The 25711-nt window shown below is 42.3% G+C and overlaps 1 protein-coding gene across 1 annotated transcript in view; it reads left to right on the forward strand.

Moving 5' to 3' along the window:
• Nucleotides 1-25711, forward strand: part of LOC101154816 (cadherin-12) — a 117775-nt gene that overhangs the window by 65240 nt on the left and 26824 nt on the right. The window contains exons 4-6 of the mRNA XM_023950198.1: nt 6052-6171; nt 7590-7757; nt 9976-10163. Coding sequence (XP_023805966.1) covers nt 6052-6171; nt 7590-7757; nt 9976-10163 — 476 coding nt within the window. The remainder of the gene's footprint in view (nt 1-6051; nt 6172-7589; nt 7758-9975; nt 10164-25711) is intronic.

Here is a 25711-nt window from a genome sequence, read left to right on the forward strand (position 1 = left end):
GAACATTATAATACACTTAGTTTAGAAAGTTCATTTTGCATGGTATAACCCCTGTAAAAGACGACACCATTGTCGTTAGTATTTTAGGTAGTTGGGAGCCTAAACTCTTAGGCCAAATAGTACTAAACCAAACAAATAAATGAAATGATAGTAATAAAAACTAATTATCAAAAATGTACACCAAAATCCTGGAAATAAAGCATAACAGAAAATCACAAATGAAAGGGGAGAGCCCTTCACACCAACACAATAATATGTCATAAAGAAACAGAAATATAAAACTACCTTAAAGAAAATTACAAATTAAAGAACAATTTAAGCTGCAGAACTGCACCAACAAATTGGTGGATAAATAATCCAGAAACAACGATACAGAATAATAACAACATTCATTATAACGATGAAGGTGTTAAACTAGAAAGAATGACACACCTAGAGATTGCAAAACAGTAAACGTAGATGGTCTGAGGTAGATACTCTGTGAGTCTGACTAAAACTCATGAAAGATGCTGACACACTGGGAGCTGTGGTGGAATAACTCTGGGATGTAAGTATGTGGATTTCAAAAGTTTCACAGAGTTTCACTTTGCACCTTAGACATGTAGGGTTTGCACCTTAGACATGTAGGGTCCTTGGTAGGGGGGGTGCTTGGACATCACTGCTAGCAAGCAGCAGATGTCCTCCTGGCACCCTACCCGCCAATTTTAACCGCACCTTAGACATTTAGGGCCCCTTGGTGGGGAGGGTGAGGGGACGTCACTGTGAGTAATCAGGAGATGTCCCCTTAGTGCCCTACTCGCCAATTTTAACTGCACCCCCCTTAGTACACACACCCCTCCCCCTTCAATATATACATTCCAACATAAACACACACACACCCTTTCAAACACACATACACGCACACACATTTTGCAAGGAAGGTGGGACCTGGGTCCATCTGTCCCCTACCCCTTCCCTGGTGGGGGGTGCGGGCCCCTTGGCGATGGCGGCCGTGTCCCTTGGGTGCTGGCTCCCTGGGCCTGGCGGTGCTCTCCTTCGCATGGTGGGGGGGTTCATATTACACCTGAGCCGGGGGTGTTCGTGTCCCTGGGGGGTGGGTCCTGGTCCTTGCCCCTGAGCGCTGGGCCCCGCCAAACTTCCAACATGGCCGAGCCTGGTCGAGCCATATTTATAACACCCCTTGTGGGCCCTCTTTTTTCCCCGGGCTTCCCCCCTCCTGGGCGGGGGCGGCGGGCCCCTGCCTTGCTCCTCCCTGGACCAACCGTGGGCCGGGCGGATGGCTGCCTGGAGTGCGGAGCGGGTCTCCCTTGGGGGGTCCTGGCTCGTACCTGGGGTAGGGGCGGGGGGATGCCCGGAACTCCTGGGTGGTGGTGGGGTGCTCGTCTGGGGCTGTGGGCATCCTTCTCCGGGGGGGCTGCTCTCCTGGTTGGGCTGGGGCGGCGCTCTCTTTCCCTCCGTGCCTCCCTGCTCTCTGGCTCTGGGGGCCTTGCGGCGGTCCTGCTGGCCCTGGCCTGGGTGGCGGGCTTGGTCGCCCGGACGGCGGTTGTTCCCTGCCGGTTCCCGTGTGGCGTTGGGGGGATTTCGGCTGCCGCTGCTGCTGCGGTGGGGGTCTTGGGGTGGGGATGGCTGGGCACTCTCCCTCCTTCTTTCCACGTTCCACCATCCATTTTAGAAGAACATAAACACTCACCTGAGCACAGGTGTTAGCTCACCTTTGCACTAACAGTTTGCATGATTGAATGACTGAAAGATTTCACACTAGTTGGTTTTAAGGCATAAGTATGCGTGTGAACACTATCTGTTTTGTGTACATGTCGACAGGTGGAAATTTTTGCAGCTAGCAGGTGTGTTTATAACATTTGAGTGTGTGTGTGGATAGGCCCCGCCCTTTTTGAACTACATTTGAACCTTACCATAATGATTAACAACCAGTAAACTTGTTGCTTTATGCTGCTTCATGGTCTTACCCCCCTTCCCCTCCTATTATCACCCTCCTACCCCCCCCCTCTTTCTAACGTCCCTCTCTCTTCTTCCCTTCTTTCCTTTTCCGTCCGGTCCAACACCAAAGATTTTCAAACATGATTGAAATTAATAAAGTTTGGCCTCAATTACAAAAGGGGTTTATTCAGACATACCTTTGGTTTGTCTGAAGATTAATAACCCCTCTTGTTAAAGTAAAATATGTCCAACACAAGAGGCCCTCAGCTCTCATCTGTCTGCCTAGCTGTTGGACAGGACAAGTTAAAAAAAAAAAAAAAAAAAACAGTTTCACAGAGACAGTCAAAGAGTTTACTGCTCCGTCTTCTGAAGATGGCATCAGATGAAGAAGGATCTAGAGAAGAAGAGTTTGTCATCATCCTGGAAGAAGAATTCCACCTGATTTGTAATTCTTGAGGACGTTTTTGGATTTAACCCGGAGCGCTGTAATAGACGGGAACTGGGCTGGGATGCGGCTGAAGCCAGGTCGAGGACAGACAACGTAGACTTGACTTGAGCTTGGACACAGGCTGGAAGAAGCGGGAAAACCAACTGCTGAGCTGAAATGAAGACACCAGGTGTCAAACATGCCGGGGGAACCAGGTGAGGAAGGACTGAAGTTAATGGAGAAAACAGAGAAACTGGAAGACTAAAAAACTATATATTAGAACATAAAAAAAAAAAACGCCCCTCTCACCCTCCGCGGGTGGTTTCTCCTCCAAGCTCGGGTCTTCTACCAGAAGCCTGGGAGCTTGAGGGTCCTACAGTATCTTAGCTGTTCCTAGCACTGCGCTTTTCTGGACTGAGAGGTCTGAGGTCTTTCCAGGTATCTGTTGTAGCCACTCCTCCAGCTTGGGGGTTACTTCCCAGAGTGCTCCAATTACCACAGGCACCACTGTCACCTTCACTTTCCAGGCTTTCTCCAGTTCTTCTCTGAGTTCCTGGTATTTCTCCAGTTTCTCATGTTCCTTCTTCCTGATGTTCCCATCTCTTGGCACTGCCACATCCACCACAACGGCTTTCCTCTGTTCTTTATCCACCACTACAATGTCTGGTTGGTTCTCCATTACCATCCTATCAGTCTGGATCTGGATCAGGATCTTTGCCCTCTCATTCTCTACCACCTTCAGAGGTGTTTCCCATTTTGACCTTGGGGTTTCCAGTTCATATTCTGCACACATGTTCCTGTATATTATTCCAGCCACTTGATTGTGGCGCTCCATGTATGCTTTCCCTGCCAGCATCTTACACCCTGCAGTTATGTGATGGATTGTTTACATACATATATATATATATATATATATATATATATATATATATATATATATATATATGTATTAGATTTATCTGCACTTTTTCAGATGCTTAGAGCTTACAATGTGTCCATCATTCATTCATACTTGGTGATGGCAGAAGCCTGGCTGCCAGCTCTTCACCGGGACATTCATACACATTCACACACATTCACACACCAGTGGAGCCACACTGGAGGCAGTGAGGGTGAAGTGTCTTGCCCAAGAACACAACAACAGTTGGCTGGGGGTAGCGGGGATCGAACCGCCGACCCTTTGATAATTGGACGACCTGCTCAACCGCCCGAGTCACTGCCGCCCAAAACAATGACGATGGGTGACCTCAGCTGGGATGAAGATGGAATTGAAAGAGTTTAAAATCAGGCGGGAAAGTGTGTGAAATATGAAGGACTTGAACCTTTGTTAGCTGATCGGTGATTATTTTTTCTGTGTCTGATGAAGATGGTTTACACCTGAAAGAAGCTGCGTTCAAAGCAGACCCCACCCTCCCCACTGCGCTGGCAGGATTTTGAATGTGGGCTAGTCTGTCCATCAACAGCTGCCTCACTCCTGCAACCTTTGTTTGGGTTGAAATTTAAATGTTCAAATGAAGAGATGCTAAATAATAATTGGCAGTTGGAAGTTGAGCTGCAAAATCACTCCATAATCCCTTCTTGGTTGTGAAAAAGCTTATTCCTGACTACTGTAAAGAATTCAGAGGACTAATTAAGAGATTTGTAATTACTGCTAAATGAAATGTCTTCAGCTTAATCAGGTTGATGGTTTCACTGCCTGTCTACAAGTGTACATTTTGAGTTAATATGTTGTTCATGTCAGACTCCCATGTGGAAGAAGATTGCACCAACTCTTATCCCGTCTGCCTCACATTTAAACGTAAAGTATTGTGTTGCGTTTCGTCCCGGGTTAATCATTTCCCCTCAAACTAACTGCTGCATTATTTCACTGAATACTGTAATATCTGATCAAATTAGAGATTCTTTTTCAACTGCCGAGAAAATTGAAAGCATGCTTTCAATCAAGCTGGCACTCACTTTCCATTTCCATAAAAACACAAATAAATTGATTCAGCTTTTTTCTGACCTCATGCTTATATAAATGCTGTTTTCTGTTGAATGTGTAGGAGTCAGCGAAGCTTGAAGGCTTTGAAACTTTCCCTCCATGTGAGCTTATACTGCTTCTCTCTTGCATTAATACAAACAGTGTTTTGTGTTATCTAATCTATTGTATACACATTTGGCATTATGCAAGCCCTCTCTGGTATGTCAGGCATGAGTGAGGAAGGATTGAGACTCTAATCTGTCTCCGCCCAGTGTTTTAATTCCATTGTTAACACCCGCTCAGACAGCAAAGCTTCTTAATATACCAGTGACGTGCGGTGAGGTTAATGGCTGGTGAGGCACTGACGTCATCAGTCAGATTTACAAACATATGAACCATACTGAGTAACTTATTCACCATTTAATTGACAACAGTTAACGTGTTTTGTTTAAAATATCATTTCAACATGTTTTTTCATATACAAACTGCAGCATAGAAAAAAGCACAAACCTTATTATCATCTTACCTTTACTTGTAAATAAAGCCCATATGCCGCTCCTTCTGAAGAAAATGACTTGCCGCTTGCTATCACTTCTTCTATTATTTTTAGCGTCATAATCTCAGGGCTCATCGGCGCCCCCTAACTTGAGGCACGGGGACTTCTGGCCTCACCCAGTTGCTTTTTTGCCGGCGTTTAGCGTTCAGCACAAGAAACACGTCCCTCACAGTTATTTATAAAAACAAACACTGTACATCATATACGTCTGTTAAATTATGTAAACTCAGCTCATATAGTACAAGTGATTGAACCGACATACAGAGAGACAGCAGTACCGACTGACTGCATAGGTATTGCGCAATCCAAGGTGAGGCTCAGCGGGCTGGTGCCTCATCGCACGTCACTTCTTAGTATCTGAACGGCAAATGCGGAAATTCAGCGATTTTGAAAAGAAAAAACACCCAAAAATTATACATTTAAATGGAAAATGACTGCAAAGCACAAATTACTGAACTTAAATATAATAATAATTGAATTTATTTTTCTCTTTTCTTCCCATAATGACAGGTGAGGCACAGCCTCACCTGCCTCTCCTGACTGCACGTCACTGTAATATACAGTGAAGAAAGCTGTTTACAGGCAACTGGGACGGTGCTGTGGTGTAAAATGAAATGCTGTCCCTCTGGTCAGCGTCTCCTGACTTCCATAAGCTTCCCACACATTCTGCTTTTCTCAGGCCTCCAAATTTTCAATCCGCCCTGCAAAGACGTCTTCCTGAGGAAACCTCTGGAAAAACCGGAAGCATTTGATTCTTCGCTTAATCTAAACACGTTGAAATAAATGATATTTCTGAGTAAAATGTGTTTTTAGTGCCTGATTGTAAAGGGAGATGAGCCAAGTCTCCAATGAGTAATTATTCTGTCCCTGTTGCTGCAGCAGTTTGGAAGGCTGCCATGTTATTACTCTTCTGTGCTCCTTTATTATCTTAATGGTTGCATTGTTTAATAAATGGTTAAGAGAGTGTTTGTCTTTTTGCAAGTGTCAAATGGACAAAACTAGATTTTTAATGGAGAAAAAAGCTCTCCACATAATTCTTCCTGTTCTGCATAGCTGCAAGCTTTTTAGCCAGGGTTAGCCTCTGCATGTAGAAGAGGTCGCTGTGTAAGCAGATCGACTTCAACAAACGAGGAGACCGATAAACTCCCGTCTTCCAACTCCTGACAGGAACCTACGTGACGCAGGTGACAGCCACTGATGCAGATGACCCCACTTATGGAAACAGTGCCAGAGTGGTCTACAGCATCCTCCACGGCCAGCCGTACTTCTCTGTTGACCCCAAAACAGGTAAAAAAACTTTGCACTCAAAAGTTAAATTGTTGGGTATTGAGTTTGCTTTGATTACTAAACTCCATAATTACCTTAAATTTGATTTCTCACTGGCTTTTGTGGAAAGGCACCAATAAAAAAATGAGCTTTTAGGCTTTTGGTCTGCCACCTTTTAAATGAGACATTGGAGTAAAGCGAGCATACTGACATACCAGGATCTCATTTCATCCCTATAGGGCATCGAACAAATCAGCTGCCAAAGCAGGCTATGTTTTGAAATGACATGCCAGTTGGATTAAACAACACTGGTTTCTATCAAGCAGCTCAAATATGAAACATTTAACATTGTGAGTTTATATGAGGAAACAAAAAGATGACGATAAAGAAAGAAATATTATTGAATGTTGGGTTTCTGTACTTTAATTGGTTGCTCAATAATAACTGCAACAATTACATCTGTGGCTGTGTTATAATGAAATCTCAGCTTCTCTATTGACGCATTTTAAAAAAGTAGCTGAATTCAAATATGGGTATGAGTGTCCTATGGGGGTTGGGGGGGGGGGGGGGGTACCAGGTTTAAATCTGGAATGACATCAGACGGCCAGTGTATGCAGATCATGTGCTGCCCTTGGCTTCTATTCTGGGGCGATTCAAAGCATATGAAAATAGGTTGATGGGAATCCCAGCAGCAGGTCGCGTGGAGTCTGTCGCTCTTCGTGCTACTCATCCCACAGCTCTGCAGAACACATACTGTGACTGCATTTCAAACTGAGGCTGCACACAAAAATCAAACTGTCAAAGCAAATGTTTGCCCTGCTGGGCCTGCTGCTAACTCCAAACACACACAAAAAGGAGAACAAGCCAGAGAGGTAAAGGCAAACAAGTGGAGTGGGAAAACAACAAGATTCATAAACCAGCTCACATGTCAAAGGCACGCTTGTCTTACTGAGAAAGACGACAGATGATTTCAGTTTCACAGCGTTCACGCAGATCAAATGGGACGTCCTTACCTTATTAAGGTGAAGAATGGAAACAGGGTGTGTACTCATCTGTGTTGTGTTCTCCTTTTTTGGCCTGCTAACCCACAACTCACCAAGCTACAAATGTGCAGCAGAAACCCTCTCTGATCTCTGGGTCTCTGATCTTCAAGTGAATCATTATTAGGGCTCACTCGTGCTCAGGACTGAATGTCAAGTGCTTCCAGTTTGTGCGATGACCTCCATTTCAGTTTTGGTCAGAGCCACTCCTGCAGCTTCTGCTTGGATCCAAATGTGTTGTGCATTTCCAGGTGTATTCAGACCTGAATGTATTTCTGGGAACCTTGTGTTTACCACTCTTTCCCTTTGTCTGTTTATCTCCCCATCACTGTCTTCCTCTGCCTCCTCTTTTTCTTTCCTCCATTATCTGTATCTCTCATCCATCTTGCTGAGCACCAGGGGTTATAAAGACAGCCTTGCCCAATATGGACAGAGAGGTGAAGGAAGAATACCAGGTACTAATCCAGGCCAAGGACATGGGAGGCCAGCTGGGAGGACTGGCCGGGACTACGATCGTGAACATCACCCTCAGCGATGTGAACGATAATCCACCTAGGTTTTCAAAAAGTGAGTGGGCTTTGTGGGAAATGAAAGCACCGGTGTAATATCTGTTAAACTTAAAAGTTTGGTGGAGATATAATGAGGCAGGAGACCTTACACTGGTTCCTGCATACTTCCATAATGTAATAAATAAGGTGCAATTACAGCAGCATAGGGGGTATTCATCATTTCTACTCTTTGTAATTGCTTTTCATTATTTGTCATTATGCGCTGCAGCAAGCGATGGCCTGTTTATTCAGTGTGATTGCATCTAAAGCTACAACTCCTGGTGAATAAACCCGGGTTGATGTTTTTTCACTCATGGGCGCCCTTCTATATTTAGATGAGATTTGAGAATGTTGGTGCAGCATCAAGGATTAAGTCAGTGTATTTAAACTCTGCATTTTGTTCAGTATCTCACATAAGCTGCTAAACCAGATTATTTCGATTGTACCGTTTAGCAGGTCATGTAAGAAGCCAGACTGAGAGGAAAAACATTATGCTGAAAATCATTGATCTGTGAAAGCTCCTCTCCATACTCAGAGTACAGCTGCGCAATAAACTGGCTGCAAAATCTATCTGAGGATGAACCAGTGAGTGTATATGACAGGAAAGCGAAAAACGCTGTTTTGTATTGATGCCGCCTCTCTGCGCGTTTTGAGGTGACACCAGCCGGTCTCCTCTGAATGTAAATACAGTCAGTCGGACGGTCAAGCTCCTCTGGCAGCGAGGAAAAGATGATATTTCCATAATGCTGTCACAGCACAGCGGTTTGGGCCAAGTATAGTGGCTTGTCGCTTCCCTTTTTGTCTTTTCCTTCCCATAAGGGCTTACAGGTTAACAAACGCGTGCTACTCATGTGTGCAAAGATTTCAGTTTATTAAACCGCTGCCTTGTTATTAAGGCTTAGTTATTTCAAAACTGTCAGCGCTGGAAAGGCTGCAATTGTCTCTAACAGCTCGCTGCTTTCAAAACATCTAAGTATCAGCTATTTGTTTGCCTCTAATAAAAAGCATCTTTCTCAGCTGTGGTTCAGTGATACAGGACGCAGTTCTCATCCTTTCTTCACAAGCTTTAAACCGCCGGCCTGTCATTGAAAGTTATTTCCTTCTTATTGAATCTGCGGCACTCAGACTCATCCAGAAGCTTTTTCCAGCCAACCCTCGGATCACCTGGGAGGCAAAAACTAAAGTTGACAGTAAAACAAAGGGATGTGAGACGGCATCGACCTGTAAGCCCCTCCCAGGGGGGGCACTCACTGAAGGAGAGGCGACATCTCCCACTCGTAATTAGCATCAGTTGATAACAAAAATAATAAATTATGTCATTCCAATTAAGGTACATTTTACACAATGTAAGTTTTCTGAATGCTTGAAGATAATTGAGCATATCTATGATGTTGGGAGCTATTTTCTTTTTATCAAAAGAGTTTTAATGTTTTGTAAAAACTTAAACCTGTTTAACCTGGCAGGGATGTTCGTGTAATTCTTCTTTAAAACCAATCTGTAGTTTTTTTTATCATTGAATTTGGAAGGTGGTGCATCAGATGGCTTTTGCAGTGTTTAATCATTCTAAAAAAACACAATTTACCCAATTAAATTTTAAGAATTACACAAATGAAGCCACTGACCAGTTTTTTTGTGTAAGTTCTGTTTGATCCAGGAGAAGGCATTCTGAACTAATGGAGTTTTTGAGCTTCTCACAGTTCAAAAACATGCAGGCCAGTTTGACTAGAGGTTTTCTATTTACCATGGGTGTAGGAGAGTCCATCTTGTTTATCTCTGACTCTGTGATGGACTCCAAAACTGCCGATCATCAAAGGCCCCACCAGCTCTGAAAAGGATGACGCTGGCGAGGAAAATGGATGGTTAGATGGATGAACGGCTCACTCCGCCTTCCAGGTGTAGGCACCAGATTTGTAATGCAATCGTGAAGTTGTAATTTCTCTGGCACAAACAGAGACTAATCTTTAAAAGCGATCGGAGAGAGTGAAGTGAGGCAAAGAAAAGATGAATTTCCTTCCACTCCAGGTGTAAGTGATAATCAGTCAGTCTTCTACTTTCTTGTTTGCTGATTTCTTCCTGAAGCTTCTGCTGTTGCAAAAAAAAACAATAGTCAGAGCCCAGGGTTGTTTGTGGTTATAAAGATGTGGTCCCCGGACTCAGAGATGCCTAGAGGCAGATACTGTGGGACTTTTTTTGGTTCCATTTGTCACCATTGTTCTCAACTCCGCCCCTTTTGACAGGTTTCTTTCACCTAAGAGTTCCAGAATCTTCCGCGGTGGGCTCTGCCATTGGCAGGATCAAAGCGCATGATCTGGACATCGGTAGAAATGCTGAAGTGGAGTATACGATCGTGCCAGGTGATGGTGGCACCGTGTTTGACATCACCACCAACGAACACAACCAAGAGGGCATCGTCATTCTCAAAAGGGTAAATACCAATGATTCTTAGAGGATAAGGTGAACGTGTCTGGAATAAAATAATGTAAAATTGGTCATTTTCACATGATAGTAAAATAAAACTACCCTACATCAATCCGAATAGTATTTTCCAATGTTGATCATGATCAATTTACTTCATTCTGAAACAGGTCATAATGGTATAAGTCGATTTGATTACCAACTCGCCACAAACAGATCCATCTGGTTGGATCGTGGGAATAGAAATCAATTAGGTAGATTAATCGTTACAGCCCTAATATGGACGAGTACATTATTCTCAGAAAGCCAATGATCTGCATTTAATTATGTTTAATCATGTTATCTTTGCAGCATAAACAGGAAAACTGAACATAGACCTCAGGTCAGACAGACGTTTTTGGTTTAATTGCTTTTTCATATTTAGGCGAGTAGATGTCACTACATTCTCTGTTGCCTGCAGCTTTTTCTCCCTTCCCCCATGTGTCCTTTGAGGACTTTTGTAAGAAGAAACATCAAGTCATCATCTGAACACTGCATTTGAACTTAAGTGGTTCTTTCATGTTTCAGCAGCTGCCGAAATCCTGTCCAAATCTTTTTGCCTCAGCAAAGAAACAGATTTCCAATGTAGCAAAGTTGGAGTTTGTCTGCTCTTGAGACTTTAAAAAGGGAAAGTTATCGCACCTGACAGGGGATGGGCGAGGTTGGATGTGACATAACAGACAGACAGCATCTTGCAGCTGCGTGTGCATATAATTACACAGTAATCCTCAGTGAGCTGGAGGAGGAGGGCGGGTTCGCATCAAGGTGTTGTCATTCCCAAAGCAACTGTACTTCTTCTCAATTTGCCATTTGCTTAGTTAGAGGGAAACTTAAAATCTACCAAGTAGCATTTCCATCATGAACTTTTTTGCACTATACTTGAGGTTACTCTGTAGTAGAGCTCAGAAGTGTTCTTCAGTGGATGAAAGTGCATCCATGGATAAAACAATAGAGAGAATTTATTTTCAGGAACGCGTGTCACTCTGCAAATCTGTGGCAGATGGGAGGGCAGAACCTGTGATCTCTCACTCATATTTGAGTCCTTGCTGTCTGTGCCATAAAATACAGCACAGAGCAATGGCATAACTCTCTCTGAGCGCCTGAGCTATAGAAAGCATTTACTTAGCATGTCAGGGCTCATTTACGACACCATATGTTCCTATGGATTAATACATCTGCTGCACGGTGACCCACAGCAAGAGGTCTAACAAAAAGATCTCATTCAATAGCAATGCCTTTTCCCACATAAAGCGTTTGTAGGACCGTGATGTCACTTAATAGAATGACAAGTGGCACAGAAGTGCTTGTGATATTAGAAAATGTATTACTCCCAGGATGAGCCCTCAGAGATCTATCATCTCATTCTCAAAAGGGACTCGCAACTGCCAGAGGTGAGGATAAAGGACATTACAGCCTCAGAGTACATTGAGAGCGAGGAATACAGTAGCTCAAAGTGGAATGAATATTATTTAAAATATAGCTATTCTTTAATGAGACTTGACAGGCAATCAATATTATTTTGTCTAAATGTTAACAAAAAATGTTTTTAAAAAATCCTTTCCCAAATCTTAATTTAAGAACGTCAGGATCTTTTGTCCTCAAGACTTTAAAAGAGAGAACCAACCACGGATGAATATTTCATTCTATTTTAAAAATACCGTAGTCTAAGTCTTCAAATAGTTCCATTAATAACCATAAGCGTATTGAGTGTGGATATGGCGGTTCCAGAGCACCAACTTTATACTTCACAGCACAGCCAGTCAGTGATTTCTTCCATCAGTCTTAATGTCAGCCTCTATAATGCGGTCACGGTCGTCAGGTTCATCAAATCCTCCCCATTAGAAGTATCTCTTCATTTGTGTACACGTCCCACTCTGCCATGACCCTCTACTGAAGAAAGGCACGGCTAAAAACACGGAAAGCCGTCCACTCCAAACACGCCAACAGTATTAATATCCTTCTCACCCTTAGACAGGGTTGTACAAATCACCATTTTAGTTCCTTCAGACTTTAAAAGCATCCAGCCTGATGGCAGTAGGTGGGTAATAAGCTCTCAAAAGCACCATGTAGGTAAAGAAAAAAAAGGTCTCTGCATACTTTTATTAAGGTTTCAGCTCTTGGAGAGTAACACCCACAACTATAATTAAGGAAAGGATCAACAGTAAAAGTCATTCTACAGCTAAAAAAATAGACTGATTTTAGCTGAAAGTTGCCACAAAAAATGAGGTAAAAACTGTTAATTAAGTGTAACGGGGCAGCCTTACAACACATATTGACATCACATACGACATGTGGTTCTTCTATAAAATGACCCGACCCCAGCAACTTTTGACCGTTCTGCATCCTGGGAATACCGGTGGCTGGATGTACTAGTAAGTACGGATGGTTGCTACAAAGCTATGCACATTTTTCTTGAAATGTATGGATTGGTGAAGGATCTCTAGCCTCAAAAAAATAACTATTTGCTCATGTTTGCACACGTATGTTATACATATTACACCACTGCTGGGATGGCGGGCAAATGTTTGCACCGTCCAGGCAAACTTATAGAAACACGTCAAGGCAAGTGTTTCCTCAAAGAGAATCTGCTAGGATGCCCTCAATAAATGTCTTATTTGTACAAATACACACAAATAAGAGCTTTCAATCTGTTATTCAGGTACAGTCTGATGTGCTCTCAGAGGCCGTCCCACACCGATATCTTCTCTGGATTTCTTTTTGGCAGGATGTTGCTGACTCCTGTGGTGGGTTTAAATGCCATTTGTTGTCAGTCCTATTGAGTTTCAAGAGGAAAAAAGAGGAAAAGGAATGCCATGTGTGCATAATGCAGAAGCCCCAAACAATCTCTGCGATGTGGAGGAGAAAAATGCAAATGTCAGATTTTTGTCAGTAATGCTTTAATGCACAGATGAGATGGTTTTCTGATGGTTTCGCCATTTGGATTTGAAGGTTTTTGTGGCTTTTGAGTTCCATCTTATTAATATCTTATCTGGAAAAATAAGTATCCAGAATATTTATCAAATAAATGTTAAGTCTTCAATAGGAAATCTTGCACTTTCAAAAATCCCAACTTTAATGTGAGCAAAGAGCACGATGAAGACTCAAAATGGTTTGAACCCTGTAGGTGCTCTGCAACAGAACACAAAACAATCCAAAAGATAAAAAGGAATCCAAGTTTTTTCACCTTCAGTCCTGAAAGTTTTTTTTTTCTTCTTCTATTAGCGACAGTCTTACTCTGCAGTGCTTCAGCTTTTTTATACATATGCCCCGTCTGGGAGATCAAAAAAGTTGGTTACTCATTAAAATCTCCCTTCTATTCCAACAAAATACTTTAAAGGAGTTATGACAGATCTGTTTTTGTCTCTGGCTTCAAATCAGGCATAAAGAATATATTTCAGTTGATTGCAGAAGAAGAAGAAGAAAGACAAGTACAGCCACTTCTCCTAGTTTTTTTTTTTTTTTTTTGCCTTTCAGGGGATTTCTGATGTAAGTGTCTCAAGTCTTCTTTGGGGTAAATGCAAATCCCCGTTTGTTTTTCTGATGTATCAGATGGAGGTATTCGTTAACCAGCACATTTTTAGAACATGCCCTGGCACCTGAGTACACAAAGGTGTGTGAGTTTTTTGATCTACCAAAATACGCAACTGAGCGAGTAACGGTAGGAGCTGCCCTGGTGTGCCGTGTGCACGAGCAAGCCTCACATGCCTCCCAATGTGAGGAGCTCGTGGCTCTATACATCACTGTTTAGGTGACCTTCTGGTTGGCGGTAATGAAATAACAGATAGAGGCTGTGTGCAATTCACATGTAAATGAAGACATCCATTTGTTTACATCATGTATACCCCTGACATCTCTTCTCCCATTGTTTCCCTCCTAATGTTTGATATGCTTCCATGACAACAATGGAGCATTGTGCTGCATTCCCTGCAGTGGAAGGCTCCTGCTCATTTTGGATAATTGGCCAAGCTCCCCCACAGTGTAATGCTCCAAACATGTGCTGCTGTCGGCGTGGGACTGTGGCATTAGCAGAGCACGGACACGGTGAGAGACAATGAGCGGCTCTCTGCAAAGGTGTGAGGAGAAGGTAGATAAAGATGAAGCCTCTGCGAGTTGTTTCCTGTGTTCCCAGAGCACTGACCCGCCCACAGACTTGTCTTGTGGTAGAATATCCCCGGAGAAAAGCTTGCAAATGTGCATAGACATTCCTTTCTGTGGCTCTCGCTCTTCTGTCACTGTCTTCTCCCCGCCTTGCACACACATGGAGACGAAAGCAAAAACACGGCAGGGCAGAGACGAAAGCCACATTGTGCACAGAGCACAGTTTGGCAGACCCCAAATTAGAGACTCAGGAAGGTTGGTCATGATAAGAGGATCAGACTGAGTAATGGGTTCAAAGGATGATCATCTGTTCCCCCGTCTGCTGAAACTGGGGAGAGGAAAAAAGAACACGGAGGCATTGAGTAGGTTTGCACATCCCATCTGCAAAACACAAGATTATGGGACACAATAGGTAAATCCACTGATGAATTCCCCGAGAAACCTGCAGACAAATGCTTGCATACATAGCAACACAGCGAACATGAGCAAGGACACAGCAGCATTAAAACTCTCCTCCATATGCATGGAGTGCTGCCCCCCACACGTCCACAGATTCTGCTGGAAAACCTTGGGCTGTTTTCTTCTTCAGTTTCAGTCCGATTAAACGGTTGTCCATCTGCATGTTTCATTTTGGCCTCCTGGGAGAGGAGGAGATGGTAGATACACATAATTGAAATGTGCCGTTCCGAGTCCTACAGGATGTGGCTTGTTTGACGACAGCTTGGGCGGTTCTGCGGTTCAGGGAATCCATTTTAATCCAACATTATATCCTCACTTCCCAAGCAGCCACTGAGCATGGAATACAATATGGTGCATCTCCAAATCCTTTGCCCCCAAAGTGTCAGAGGGATCCAAAAGAGAGTTGTAGGTGACTTATGAGTCACACATTTCTCACAGCTTTTACTTTGAAAGTGCTGAACAACTGATGACAAAGACAATAAGAGCATACTAATTGAGAGCATTCAGTGTCCTGCATTGCTTTGAGCTCACTCTGCCGAAAATGATGGTTCCTTTAGTTTTCTATGGTTGTTTAAGTGTCGTTGTGACCCTGCAGCTGAAGCTTGATCATTAGCTGCAGGATTTACTGTAATTCCTCCACTGCTGCTAACGGCCAGAGCAACACCCTGCACCGAACCACAGCCATCATAATCTGAACGGGAAGCATCATTTCTTCATCAAGGGTTTAATGCTTCATTGGCGTCATCCATTTAACGAGTTTGCTGCAGCGTTGAGAACAGACGTGTTGGATTGGAAAGCATTGTTTGGATTCTCTAACTCAGGCCTCTTTCGTCTTTGGATCAACTGCATTAGTTTGAATTATTGATAAACAAGAGAAGAGTAAGTTAGACAACACTAAGGATTGGGTTTCATTTCCTGTAAACATAAGTGCATTATCCATTGTGATGCCTGCGTTGTATTTCCTTGTGTGTTATCTGATTGTTAATGAAAGGAGAGAACCTCGTTTACAGACCACGTAGTTCATTTGTTGTAGAAATTCACCATTTTAACAGTAATGGGCAAAACATCCAGAAGATTCTTCAATAGATACATCAAATTCATGATTATTATCATTTTAATAATTTGTAAATTGGATTAGTAGATTAAGATATCCATCCATTTTCTGAACCCTTTTGGGGTCACAATGATGCTGGAGCCTATCCCGACTACTGATGGGGGGCGGTGGGGTCAGTGGTGGTTGTACATTGATTTACTCCCCCGGCGAGACCGCCCCCCCGGCAAAAATGAAAAATTCTGCATAATTTTCTTCAAACAACCTTTTCCTCGGTTTCAGAAGGGAGTAAGAGAAGAAAATGTTAAAGTTCCAAATGCTCGCACAACCTTGAGACAAACACAAAACATTCAAACAAACGAATGACAAAGTAACATTCAAAAAAACATTTCAAAACATAATTTTGGACAAATACAGAGAAATGAATCAGGGCATATACAAAAGGGCCAGGGAGGGGATGGGAGAGTGGAAGGATGTAATCTTAGCTGTTGTTGTCACTTTTATATTGTACTTGTGTTCAAGGATCAGATTACATAAGAATATTTTTTTCTGCTACTGTTCCAATAGTTCCCTGAAAGATGGTTAATGCTTTGTACATTTCTTTTTTTTCTTCTGGCATGAACAATAAACAACAATGTTACTACGGAGTTCCTGATTGGTCAATGTTCAACTATTTTAATGGCCGCACGTTTTGTACTAAGAGCCGGAAAACGGACTTGGCGGCACGAGAACTCAAAGGTTTTGAATGCGGAAGCTTGAAACTCGTCAAACGTGTCGACCTAAACTTTTTAATAGAAGTGGCTGTTTGAAAGCATGTTTCTGAGCCTGATGTGAACGTAGCACTAGAGTCAAGCAGGTGTCGAGGAATGATGTCACTCTGCTTTAGATTCACTGATCCTCATCAAAATGTGAAAAATCCTTTGAGAGACATAGAATCTGGTCAACTCTACTGTTGGCTGGTTTCTGTGCTTAGCAACAATTGATTATTTTCCAAAACCCTACAGACTAGACATTTTTAGTTAAGGTTGGTGAAAAGTTGGGAAAATACAAAAACAAGAAGTGGCACTCAGCCCCCCCCCTCCCATATTCTGAACATTCACACTTCCTAGAACTGCTCACCTCACATAGGAACCCAGCATCTCCTCTAGGAATACTTAAGCAGAAATCCCATCCATAATGTTGTCAGACAGGTGTAAATGTCAGCCACAAACAAGGAGCATTTTATTTGTTCCTGTAATTACAATGGAGCCATTTATGCTGGCGAGCCAGAGAGTTCTCCAGCAAAGAGAAATCCCAGCGCTTCCCTTTGGGGTGTAGTTAAAAACCAGAGGCACTGCAGGGATGCAGAAGAGGCCTCATTTTCTGCGTGGCAGAGAAAGTGTGGCTCTGTCTGAAAGCCTTCATGTTTATGTCACTCTAATTGCTGTTTGTCTTTTTGAGTTTTTCAGATAACAATGAGAATTTTCTAATTCCCGTGGGTGAAACAAAAGTATAGTTTTGGTGGCTGGTCCCCTGACGGTACACTGTCGCATTTAGTCTTGCAAAAATAAAAACACTACACTTGTCAGGAATCTGTTGGCTGCTCTGAATGAACAGATTATTGAGAGAAAGTGAATGAGAGAACAAAGGACAAAATTCTGACTGAAGCCTGAATGTCTTTGCAGCTCAGACCGAGACACAAACAGCTGAGATCTTCTGAGGCACTTTTTCTCCTGATAAGCTTTACACTTCCATTAATGGAAAAGTCAAATAAGTTTGTGATTGATTTCCTGCTTTAGAAGAAGCAGTTTTGCATTTCAAGAAGTCACAATGAGTCATCCTCCCAGCCTAAAGTGACATTTATGACTTCTGAAAGAACAACGTCTTCAGGGGTGATTAGCACCATTCCCAACAAAACTGTCTGGATTTCCATTATGCAAATAGAATCACCAGGACATTGTCAGTTTGAAAAGGTGAAAGCGGACTCAGACACCAGGTTTTTTCCTCTCCTCACAATCAATGACTTCCTTTTTTAGGTCATTAAGAGCCTGCAGTCTGATGTCTCTGTCAGAGTTGTCATTACTCGGCTGTTTTGAACTGTAAATGATTTTATCAGTGTTCTCAACAACTTTCATTCTAGCTGAGATGCTGTCAGGCTGTTAGCAAAAGAGATCCACTAATGAACTACTTGACTAAATGCAGAAATCAGAATGTGCAGTCTGAGTTCAGAGATCAAATGAAAGTTCAGCTGCTGTTAATTATTGCTACCAATAAAGGAAAATAAAAAAAACAATCGTTCATCGTTATGTATTGAAAAGTCCAGCCTAAAACACCAAATGTAGGTTAAAAAAGCCATCTATGGCTACTAGCCACGCCCCTTTTAGACTAACATACAGACCTGAGAGTTATTATTATAAACTTCATCCTCTTAATTCCTTAACCCCCTCTTTTTTCTCCCTTTTCTTTGCTCAGCTGTTGGACAGGATAAGTTCAGAAAAAAGTGTGGATCTGTTTACATTTGGGTTTTATCCAGTCTTGGTTCCTGCTTGTGCTTTCAGTTTTCCTCCACACCTGTTTTAGTTTGTGATTCTCCCCGCTGTGCCGTCTGTCATTCCGGTCAGAATGCATCCATGTCTGAGCTGCTCTCTGCCAGATTACAGTCAGCTGTCACTGAACCTGTGTGCAGCCGTCTGTCAGAAATAAAGCAGTTTATCAAACCAACTAAAGAACAGGAGGCATGAACCTGGCATCTGATAACATAAAGCAAGCAGCTTTTGCAACAGCTGTGATGGTTTAGACTGGAAACAGGTGTAAGGAATTTGCTGACAAATTAAGGGCAGAACTGAAAGATGGACCACTAAAAATTCTGAATAGAATACAAATACAAAAAAACAATCAGATTGGGAGATCAAAAAGAGAGTTCAGATTCAAAAACATAGAACATCCACACGTGCTTTGCCTGAAAACTGATAAAACATGTCAAACTTTTCTGAAATCTCCCCTTTTGTTGTTTTAGTCTGATTTAAATTTCACTTTTCCTCTTTCACAGCATCGTTTCTAAGATAAAAGTAAACTTTTAGTGCTTTAGACATCTTAAAAGAAAAATATTGAATTCCAAAAACATACATGCAACACTTCTTCAGTTTTCCCACCACTGAACATCAGAACCAATTTAGTATAACATATCGTCATGGACTGCAGAAGACAAATTCACATTAAGACTAATTTCAGTTTATCACATTTTTGATAAATGTTTTAAAACTGGATGAAGAACATTTTAAAGTACACATCATGACTAAACTGTTGTTCTGGAATTATATTTGATTATTTAGGTAAAGAAAATAAATGACCTTGTGTCTGTTTTTTACTTACTTACTACAATAAAGATCCTTTATAGTAGAATGTCCTACCCAAAGACAAGAGTTGCAGCTAATCTATTGATTACGGTGCTGAATGTTGCAGTGGGAAGTGAAATGGTTTATTTTTGGCCCTGCGTGACAGGAGCTGAGAAGAAAGAGGGAACAAGGAAACAATATCTCAGAGCAGCAGGAGATTCAGGTACCAAACACACATGAATGGCGCCTCGCCAAGCAGCCATGCATGCAGCCGTGTGTGTGTGTGTGTGTGTGTTCATATGCATGTGAGCGCGTGAAGGAAGAAAAGGAGTAGAAAGGGTGAGGAAGAGGCTGCCGAGGTGCTAGGAGTCGATAAAGTGCCCTCTCTGCGGCGGCCTGGAGAGGCGTGGGTGTAATAGATTAAACTAGTGTCTCGGGGCTCATCCCATGGCTAACCCTGTCCTATTAAGATTGGCAGTGCGAGTCTTTCACAGTCACTCCACTCAACTGTAGTGTGGACAGAGCTACTGGCAAGGCACTCAAATGGCACTCCAGTGTTGTGAGCACCGAGGGGACGGAGATGCTCGGAGGCAGCCAAGGACACAAACCGATGTGACTGATGGCAGCACAATAAAGTGAGCGTCTCCCCTCCACAGCCTGAAGACCCCCTGGTATTCACAGGGACATGAAATGTGTCTCTGGGGCTTGTGAGCTTTCCTTTCCTGATCATAAGCTGTTTTTGGCCAGTTAATTTGCTGATGGCTCAGCAGTGGCTGGAGGTCGTTAGTATTCATCTGCATGTCCTAATGGAGCCCAAACAAGTCAGTCAGTGGCTGCAGTGTCTTCCCAGAGAACAGAGATATTTTGGGGAAGATGCAAACCAATGAATCATACTCGCACATCTCAGTGATGTTTTCGCACAGACACAGCTGTGCATCATCTAAATATCATGCTTTTTGGGTGTTATTAGATTACTGGAGCCAAAAATAACAAATCTCCAATACGGCAATAAGAACTGTGTCAAATTAATTGGGATTCACTTACATGGAGCCTTTGAACCTTTTTCAGGTTGTGCAAAGTGTTGGAAAATCCTTCCATTTTCCCACTGCATGCGGCTTTTTTTTTTCTCCCACACAGCTGAGATTATTGGGAGCAATGCACAGTTTACCTCCTTGCCCAAAGAAGCCCCACCAACATAGAGGAGGTGTAGACGGAGGCGCCGGCGTTGGGCTGGAGGTGGATTCTGCACCTGCTGAGACGCAGCTGCCCGAGCGTCTGGAACGAGCGTTCAGAGATCTAATATTGCCTTTTGGAGGAGCATGTTGGCTCACACAGCTGCAATTACAAGTGTGTGATATTCCAGTCATGTTTGCCTTTGCTTTGATTCGCTCTCAGCAGACAAATCACGGGAGGGGGCGTTAATGATTTATAAGTGCTATTGTAAATAGATAACACTGCAGTTGCACAGATTTAATGTTGCCCTGCATTCCAGAGACTAAACAATACCGAGCCATTTTCCAGCCTGTTTAATCTCTGGAGTCATCAGGTGCGTCAGGCACCTGTAATCAGACGGCTAATGACTTAAGCTTTTCCAAGAAAACGCTTCATCTTTGGAAAAAAAGAGGTTCAGCCATTGTCCTTGGCAGAAAACTATCCCCCACGTTAGTGGCTGATCACAGCTGAGGTTTAGAGTATTATTGAATTCTGCCATTATCTTATGAAACTGAATGCAGAAACAAACTGAGACTCCATTAAAAATGCATATCATTCTGCTCCCCCAGAGCCCAAAATAAACACAAGCATGGCAGGAAAAAAAAGCAGCTGTAAGACTTTACACTGTACAGAGACGCGTCTGTGTGTGTGTGTGTGGGGGGGGCAGGAAACAGACAAGCGGGGATAAAAGTCGACTATTTGGACGCGCCCTCAGAAAATCTCAGCACAAATTGTCAACAAGCTTGTCCTCTGTTCTCTGCGTCTGATAAGGTATTTTTTACGTCTGTGAAGTCTAATGGAGAACCGGTGAGACCGCGATGCCTTGATTAGTCCCTTGTTCTAAATTAACAAATTCCCTCGGAGCCTAACAGGTTCAATTGCCTGGAAAAAAAAAGTTCCTTCATTCAGTCGCACTGCTAGTGCATTGAAGGTGCACATTAACATATCAAAGGGTGCAGCACCGTGTCTAGAATTTCAAGCGTGTTCTGTTGTGATGTTGAAGAGCACCAGCACTGACATGAGAGGAACTCGATCTGTCCTCCTTACAAATTCCACTGTTGATTCACTTCCTTGTTGTGTCCGAGGTTCCTCATGAAGGCGTATGGCAACCGAGGCTGTAATGAGGCACTTCAAACGCGCATTTGAACGTGCAAAAGTGTGTGTCTGACTTGTTTAAGGAGAAAATATGTGTGCAAGTGGCAAACACTTAGTCATACTTTGTTAGTTGTGTATCTAGGTCACCTGTAGGGAAGAGGGAAAACACATTAGATGATTCTTGCAGTCTGAGAACTAATAATTTCTTTTGGTTTTTAACTTTCTTGGGAAATTTTCTTTAGGCACCCAAATCTGATTTGATTCTCCCAGCGTCAAGAGTCTTCACATTAGCACGTCTTCTTATTAACTTAGAGTCTCCTTCCTGGTACCATTTTGTTCCAATTTAACAACAGATTTTCCTTACATGCCTGGACCATCATGCATTGCATCTCAGGCACATTTAAGAAGCAGTGACACTCTTCATGTCATCACTTTCACTCACAGCTGAACATTTTACAGCAATCAGGGGAATTTGCATCTCAGTGAGTCCAATGGCGTCCAGGCGTTATGTCATCCACATCCATTTAGGAGGTAAATGAGCTGATCTTTGTCCCTTTCTTTAAGTTAGGAAAGGCTAAAAGGTTTTATTCTTAGGAAACATAGAGCAAAACTGTTACCAAGAAGCATTTTAACATAGGTTCTTATACAAATATTATATTTTATTTTGTATAAACAATAAAAAATCAAAAACATTATCTAAAAAGTGAATTTAGATTTATGAGAAATAAATTCAAACATTTCATTTGCTGTTGTCAAGTCCAAAACTATAAGAACAAATTTTAAGTACTTTATTACATAAATTGCATTTTTTTTTGGTTTAGCCCTTTACTTCACCTCCAAGACTGTTGGACTAGATAAATGGACAGAGTGACTCTTTCAGACTGGGTCGGTTTCAGAAGAGAATTGTTGGTCTCTCGGTGTCAATCTAGACACCTCCACATCACCAGAGGGCGCTACAGTGACAAAAGGGGAAGAGAAGACTGCAGGACAGGACAACGAGTACAACACGAGGACCTTTGTATTTCAGCCGGCTTTTTAAATGTGGACTTTTGTGTTGGTCAGATTTTGCAGTATTGTGTTTTTTATGCTGTTTTGACCTGTTGATTAGCACTTTGTGGTTCTTTCAGAGAAAAGTACTTTATGTGCAACCTTTACTGGGCTTCTTGCATCATCTTGACTCTATTGCAGCTTCAATTAAAGTGTTTGAATGTTCTCCATCGTTTCTCCATGTCTTTCTAAAGACCCTCAGAGCTGGCTTCAAAATCCAGGTCATGCAAAGAATCTGACATCCAGGATGAAGTCAAATGAAGTGAAATCAACGAATCAACAAGTTTAGCTGTCTCAGCGTTTTGATGATAGTCTACTGAATGCATCAGCGAGTCTGTCTTTAAAAGAGTAAGTCAGTGATCTGCCTTTTCATTGGTCACTTTGGCTGCCATTGGGGCCTTCATGGAAAAGGATCAACCTCTTAACAAAGGGTTGCAGGTTCAGTTCCCGCCTTCCCTTCTCGTGTAATGGGGTACCCTTTGGCAAGACTGGGGATGGCAAGAATGGGGACTGTAAAGCATTGTGGGTATAAATAGATGCTATTTGTCATTCTCTTTTTTTTCTGTTTTTTTATTCTATTATTATTATTTTTTTATCTCTTCACTTTCTAAGATTCTGTGTTGAATCTGATGTTAATTAATGTAATGTTATTTTTCCTTCTGGAAATTTGACATTTTCAGTAACTTTCAAACAGCAACTTGTTGTGGCTGCATGTGAGAAATAACTATAACAGGCAGTTTGACTGTGACGATGTTTAGCAGTAATCTGACATGTAATTGACCTGCAGAGTTCTGGAAATAGAAAATCATTTATGTGCCAGTGTTAATCCAAATGCAAAGCTATATATAAAAAAATAGACAAATGTCACCGATACTCGCTGAGAACTCTGAGAAAAACTAATCAAACTCAAAGTATGCAAATGCAAGCAGAGGCTGGTAAACATGAGCAAGAACAAGCAGGGAAGCAGGTAATGCAGCTCGGGCTCTGAAGAAAGACACAGCGGGGCTAAAAGGGTACCAAGAGGCAGGTGGGAACAAGACAACAGAGAGGGCGCCAGACGTACGCACAAGGTGAAACAGTCAAATAAAAAATAGAGACAGTCACAGTAACACACCAAAAAAGAAAAATAGAAGTCTTCAGTGAATCCACCTCATAGAAAACGAACATCAGTGTTTCTCTCTGGAAGTTATATGTGCAAACCGTGAAATTAAATGTGAAAGTAGTTTGGCCTGCAGGTGAACAATTTAACCTGAAATATTACCAAACATTTGGATTTTTAAGTTACTGTGTCAATGACAACATGAAAGCCCTGTCGAGTTCAACATTTTGACAGAAACCTGCATCGTAACTGCCCAGCTTATGCTGTTGTCAGCATCATTAACCCAAGGTTATTTATCAGCCGGGACACCAGGACACCAGCTGTGTCTGCTGGGATATTAGCTGCTGGCAGTTTACGCGTTAAAAAAGCATTTCTCCCAACACACCACAAGAGTCTTCTGCGATCTGAGGATTACATGAAAATTGGATGGTTATAGAAGGTTCGACCTGATCCTAATTGCAGTGATGCTGCATGTGGGGATGGAGAGCCCAGGCTCTCCTCATCCCTGGTGAGATCCTGGCTAATGAAGCCTGGTGTACACCCCCTGCTGTCCACCCCCTCTGAATCTTTTTTTTCTCCTCCTTTCTCACCTGTGGACAGATATCAGCTGAGCTGGGCATGATTGTCCACAGCCACTGGTTTAGGCCCAGCATGATAAACAGTCATGTTAAAAAGAAAGAAAGTACAACTTTTCCAGCTTTAAGGTGTCAGAAGAATCTGTCCCCGTCAGCTTCAGTAAAACGTCTGATAAAACACTTATTTTAATCATTTTGCTGTACTTTATTTATCATCAAACGACTAACGACTCTAAAAACGACTCATCTAATGACTGTAAAAAACAAAAAAGTACCAGGAACCATTAGTGTCAAATCAGCTTTATAAAAAAACATTTTTTTGTCTTCCTGGTTGTGGTTGTCCAGGGTTTACTCTGCTGTCACCCAACAGTGGCTAGGATAGGCTCCAGCAGCCCTGTAAAGGGATAAAGTGTGTTTGGAAGATGTGAGGATAAAACTTTTTTTTTTTTTTTTAAATCCTCTTGTGCCGATGTCACATTGAAAAAAAAATTAGTTGAGGTGAAAACAGATTTTTGGTTTTGTGGTGAGTGTTGGAAGGTAAACTTCAGAGAAACCCGAAACTGCGTTGAATGTTGACAAAAACTAACAAAACGTGTGTTGTTTTGAGAGTTTTACTCCAAGTGACAGATAATTAGTCATCAGCAGAATGAAGTCAACTCAATGAGAAGCACCTGGCTAAAATTAGCCTCTTAATTTGTGTTTAGGCAGGAAGTGCACTCTGTTTTTTAGACTCTGCTTCTGAACTTTAGATTAGATTTAGTGAAATAATTGATGACAGTGTTGCTTCCTATTTCAGCTTGTTTTGTTTTACTTTATGTTACTTTAGAAAGCTGGTTTTTGCCTTTCACAATGCAGATTTTTTTGCATTTCACATTGTAATTTGTGTATTTGTGTTTTGTTCTAAGGGGCTTAAGTAAACCCTGTTGCATGAGAAGTTTGTGATTACATTATTGATGCATTTATTGCAGTCTTTAGAACTGAGTAAATGAGCACACCGACTTCTTTTTGATGCTGATTTTCAGCTTTTCTTAGGAGCCTGTAGGACGCTCGATAGACGGGGATAATGACTGCCGTCCGCTCTTTGCCCACTTTGTAGGTGTAACTAGATTCTAATGATCAGCATTTCAATGACATTGGTTTTGTCCAGTGAGCAGCTGCCTTGTCTTCTCCCCCTGTTGTCACTTGTTGAAGGAAATTGAAAGGGACAGAGTGTATTTCCCGTTGAAGGATCATATAGCTGTGCCTCGACTGCTTGCATCTGCTGGGCTGCAATCAAACCAATCACGACAGTAGATGGTCAATGATTGCTTTCAGATTGGCTTGCTTCGCAGTGCTTTCCTGCTTTTTTTATGAACACCTGCTGTAGCAGCAAAACTGAGAAACCGCAGCAGTGAAGGGAAAACAGAGAATGAGGAGCCTTTGCGCCTGCTGTGACGTCACAAGACCAGTTTGAACGGATGGTAACCTCATGCACCCTCAATTTAGACAGACAATTGATAATATGTATTTTGTATTAGCAACATAATCTCTCCTTTGCAGCTCTTACATCCAACACAACATTAGAGTTTG

The sequence above is a fragment of the Oryzias latipes genome, chromosome 20 (genome assembly GCF_002234675.1).
Source record: "Oryzias latipes chromosome 20, ASM223467v1".
Lineage (NCBI taxonomy): Eukaryota > Metazoa > Chordata > Actinopteri > Beloniformes > Adrianichthyidae > Oryzias > Oryzias latipes.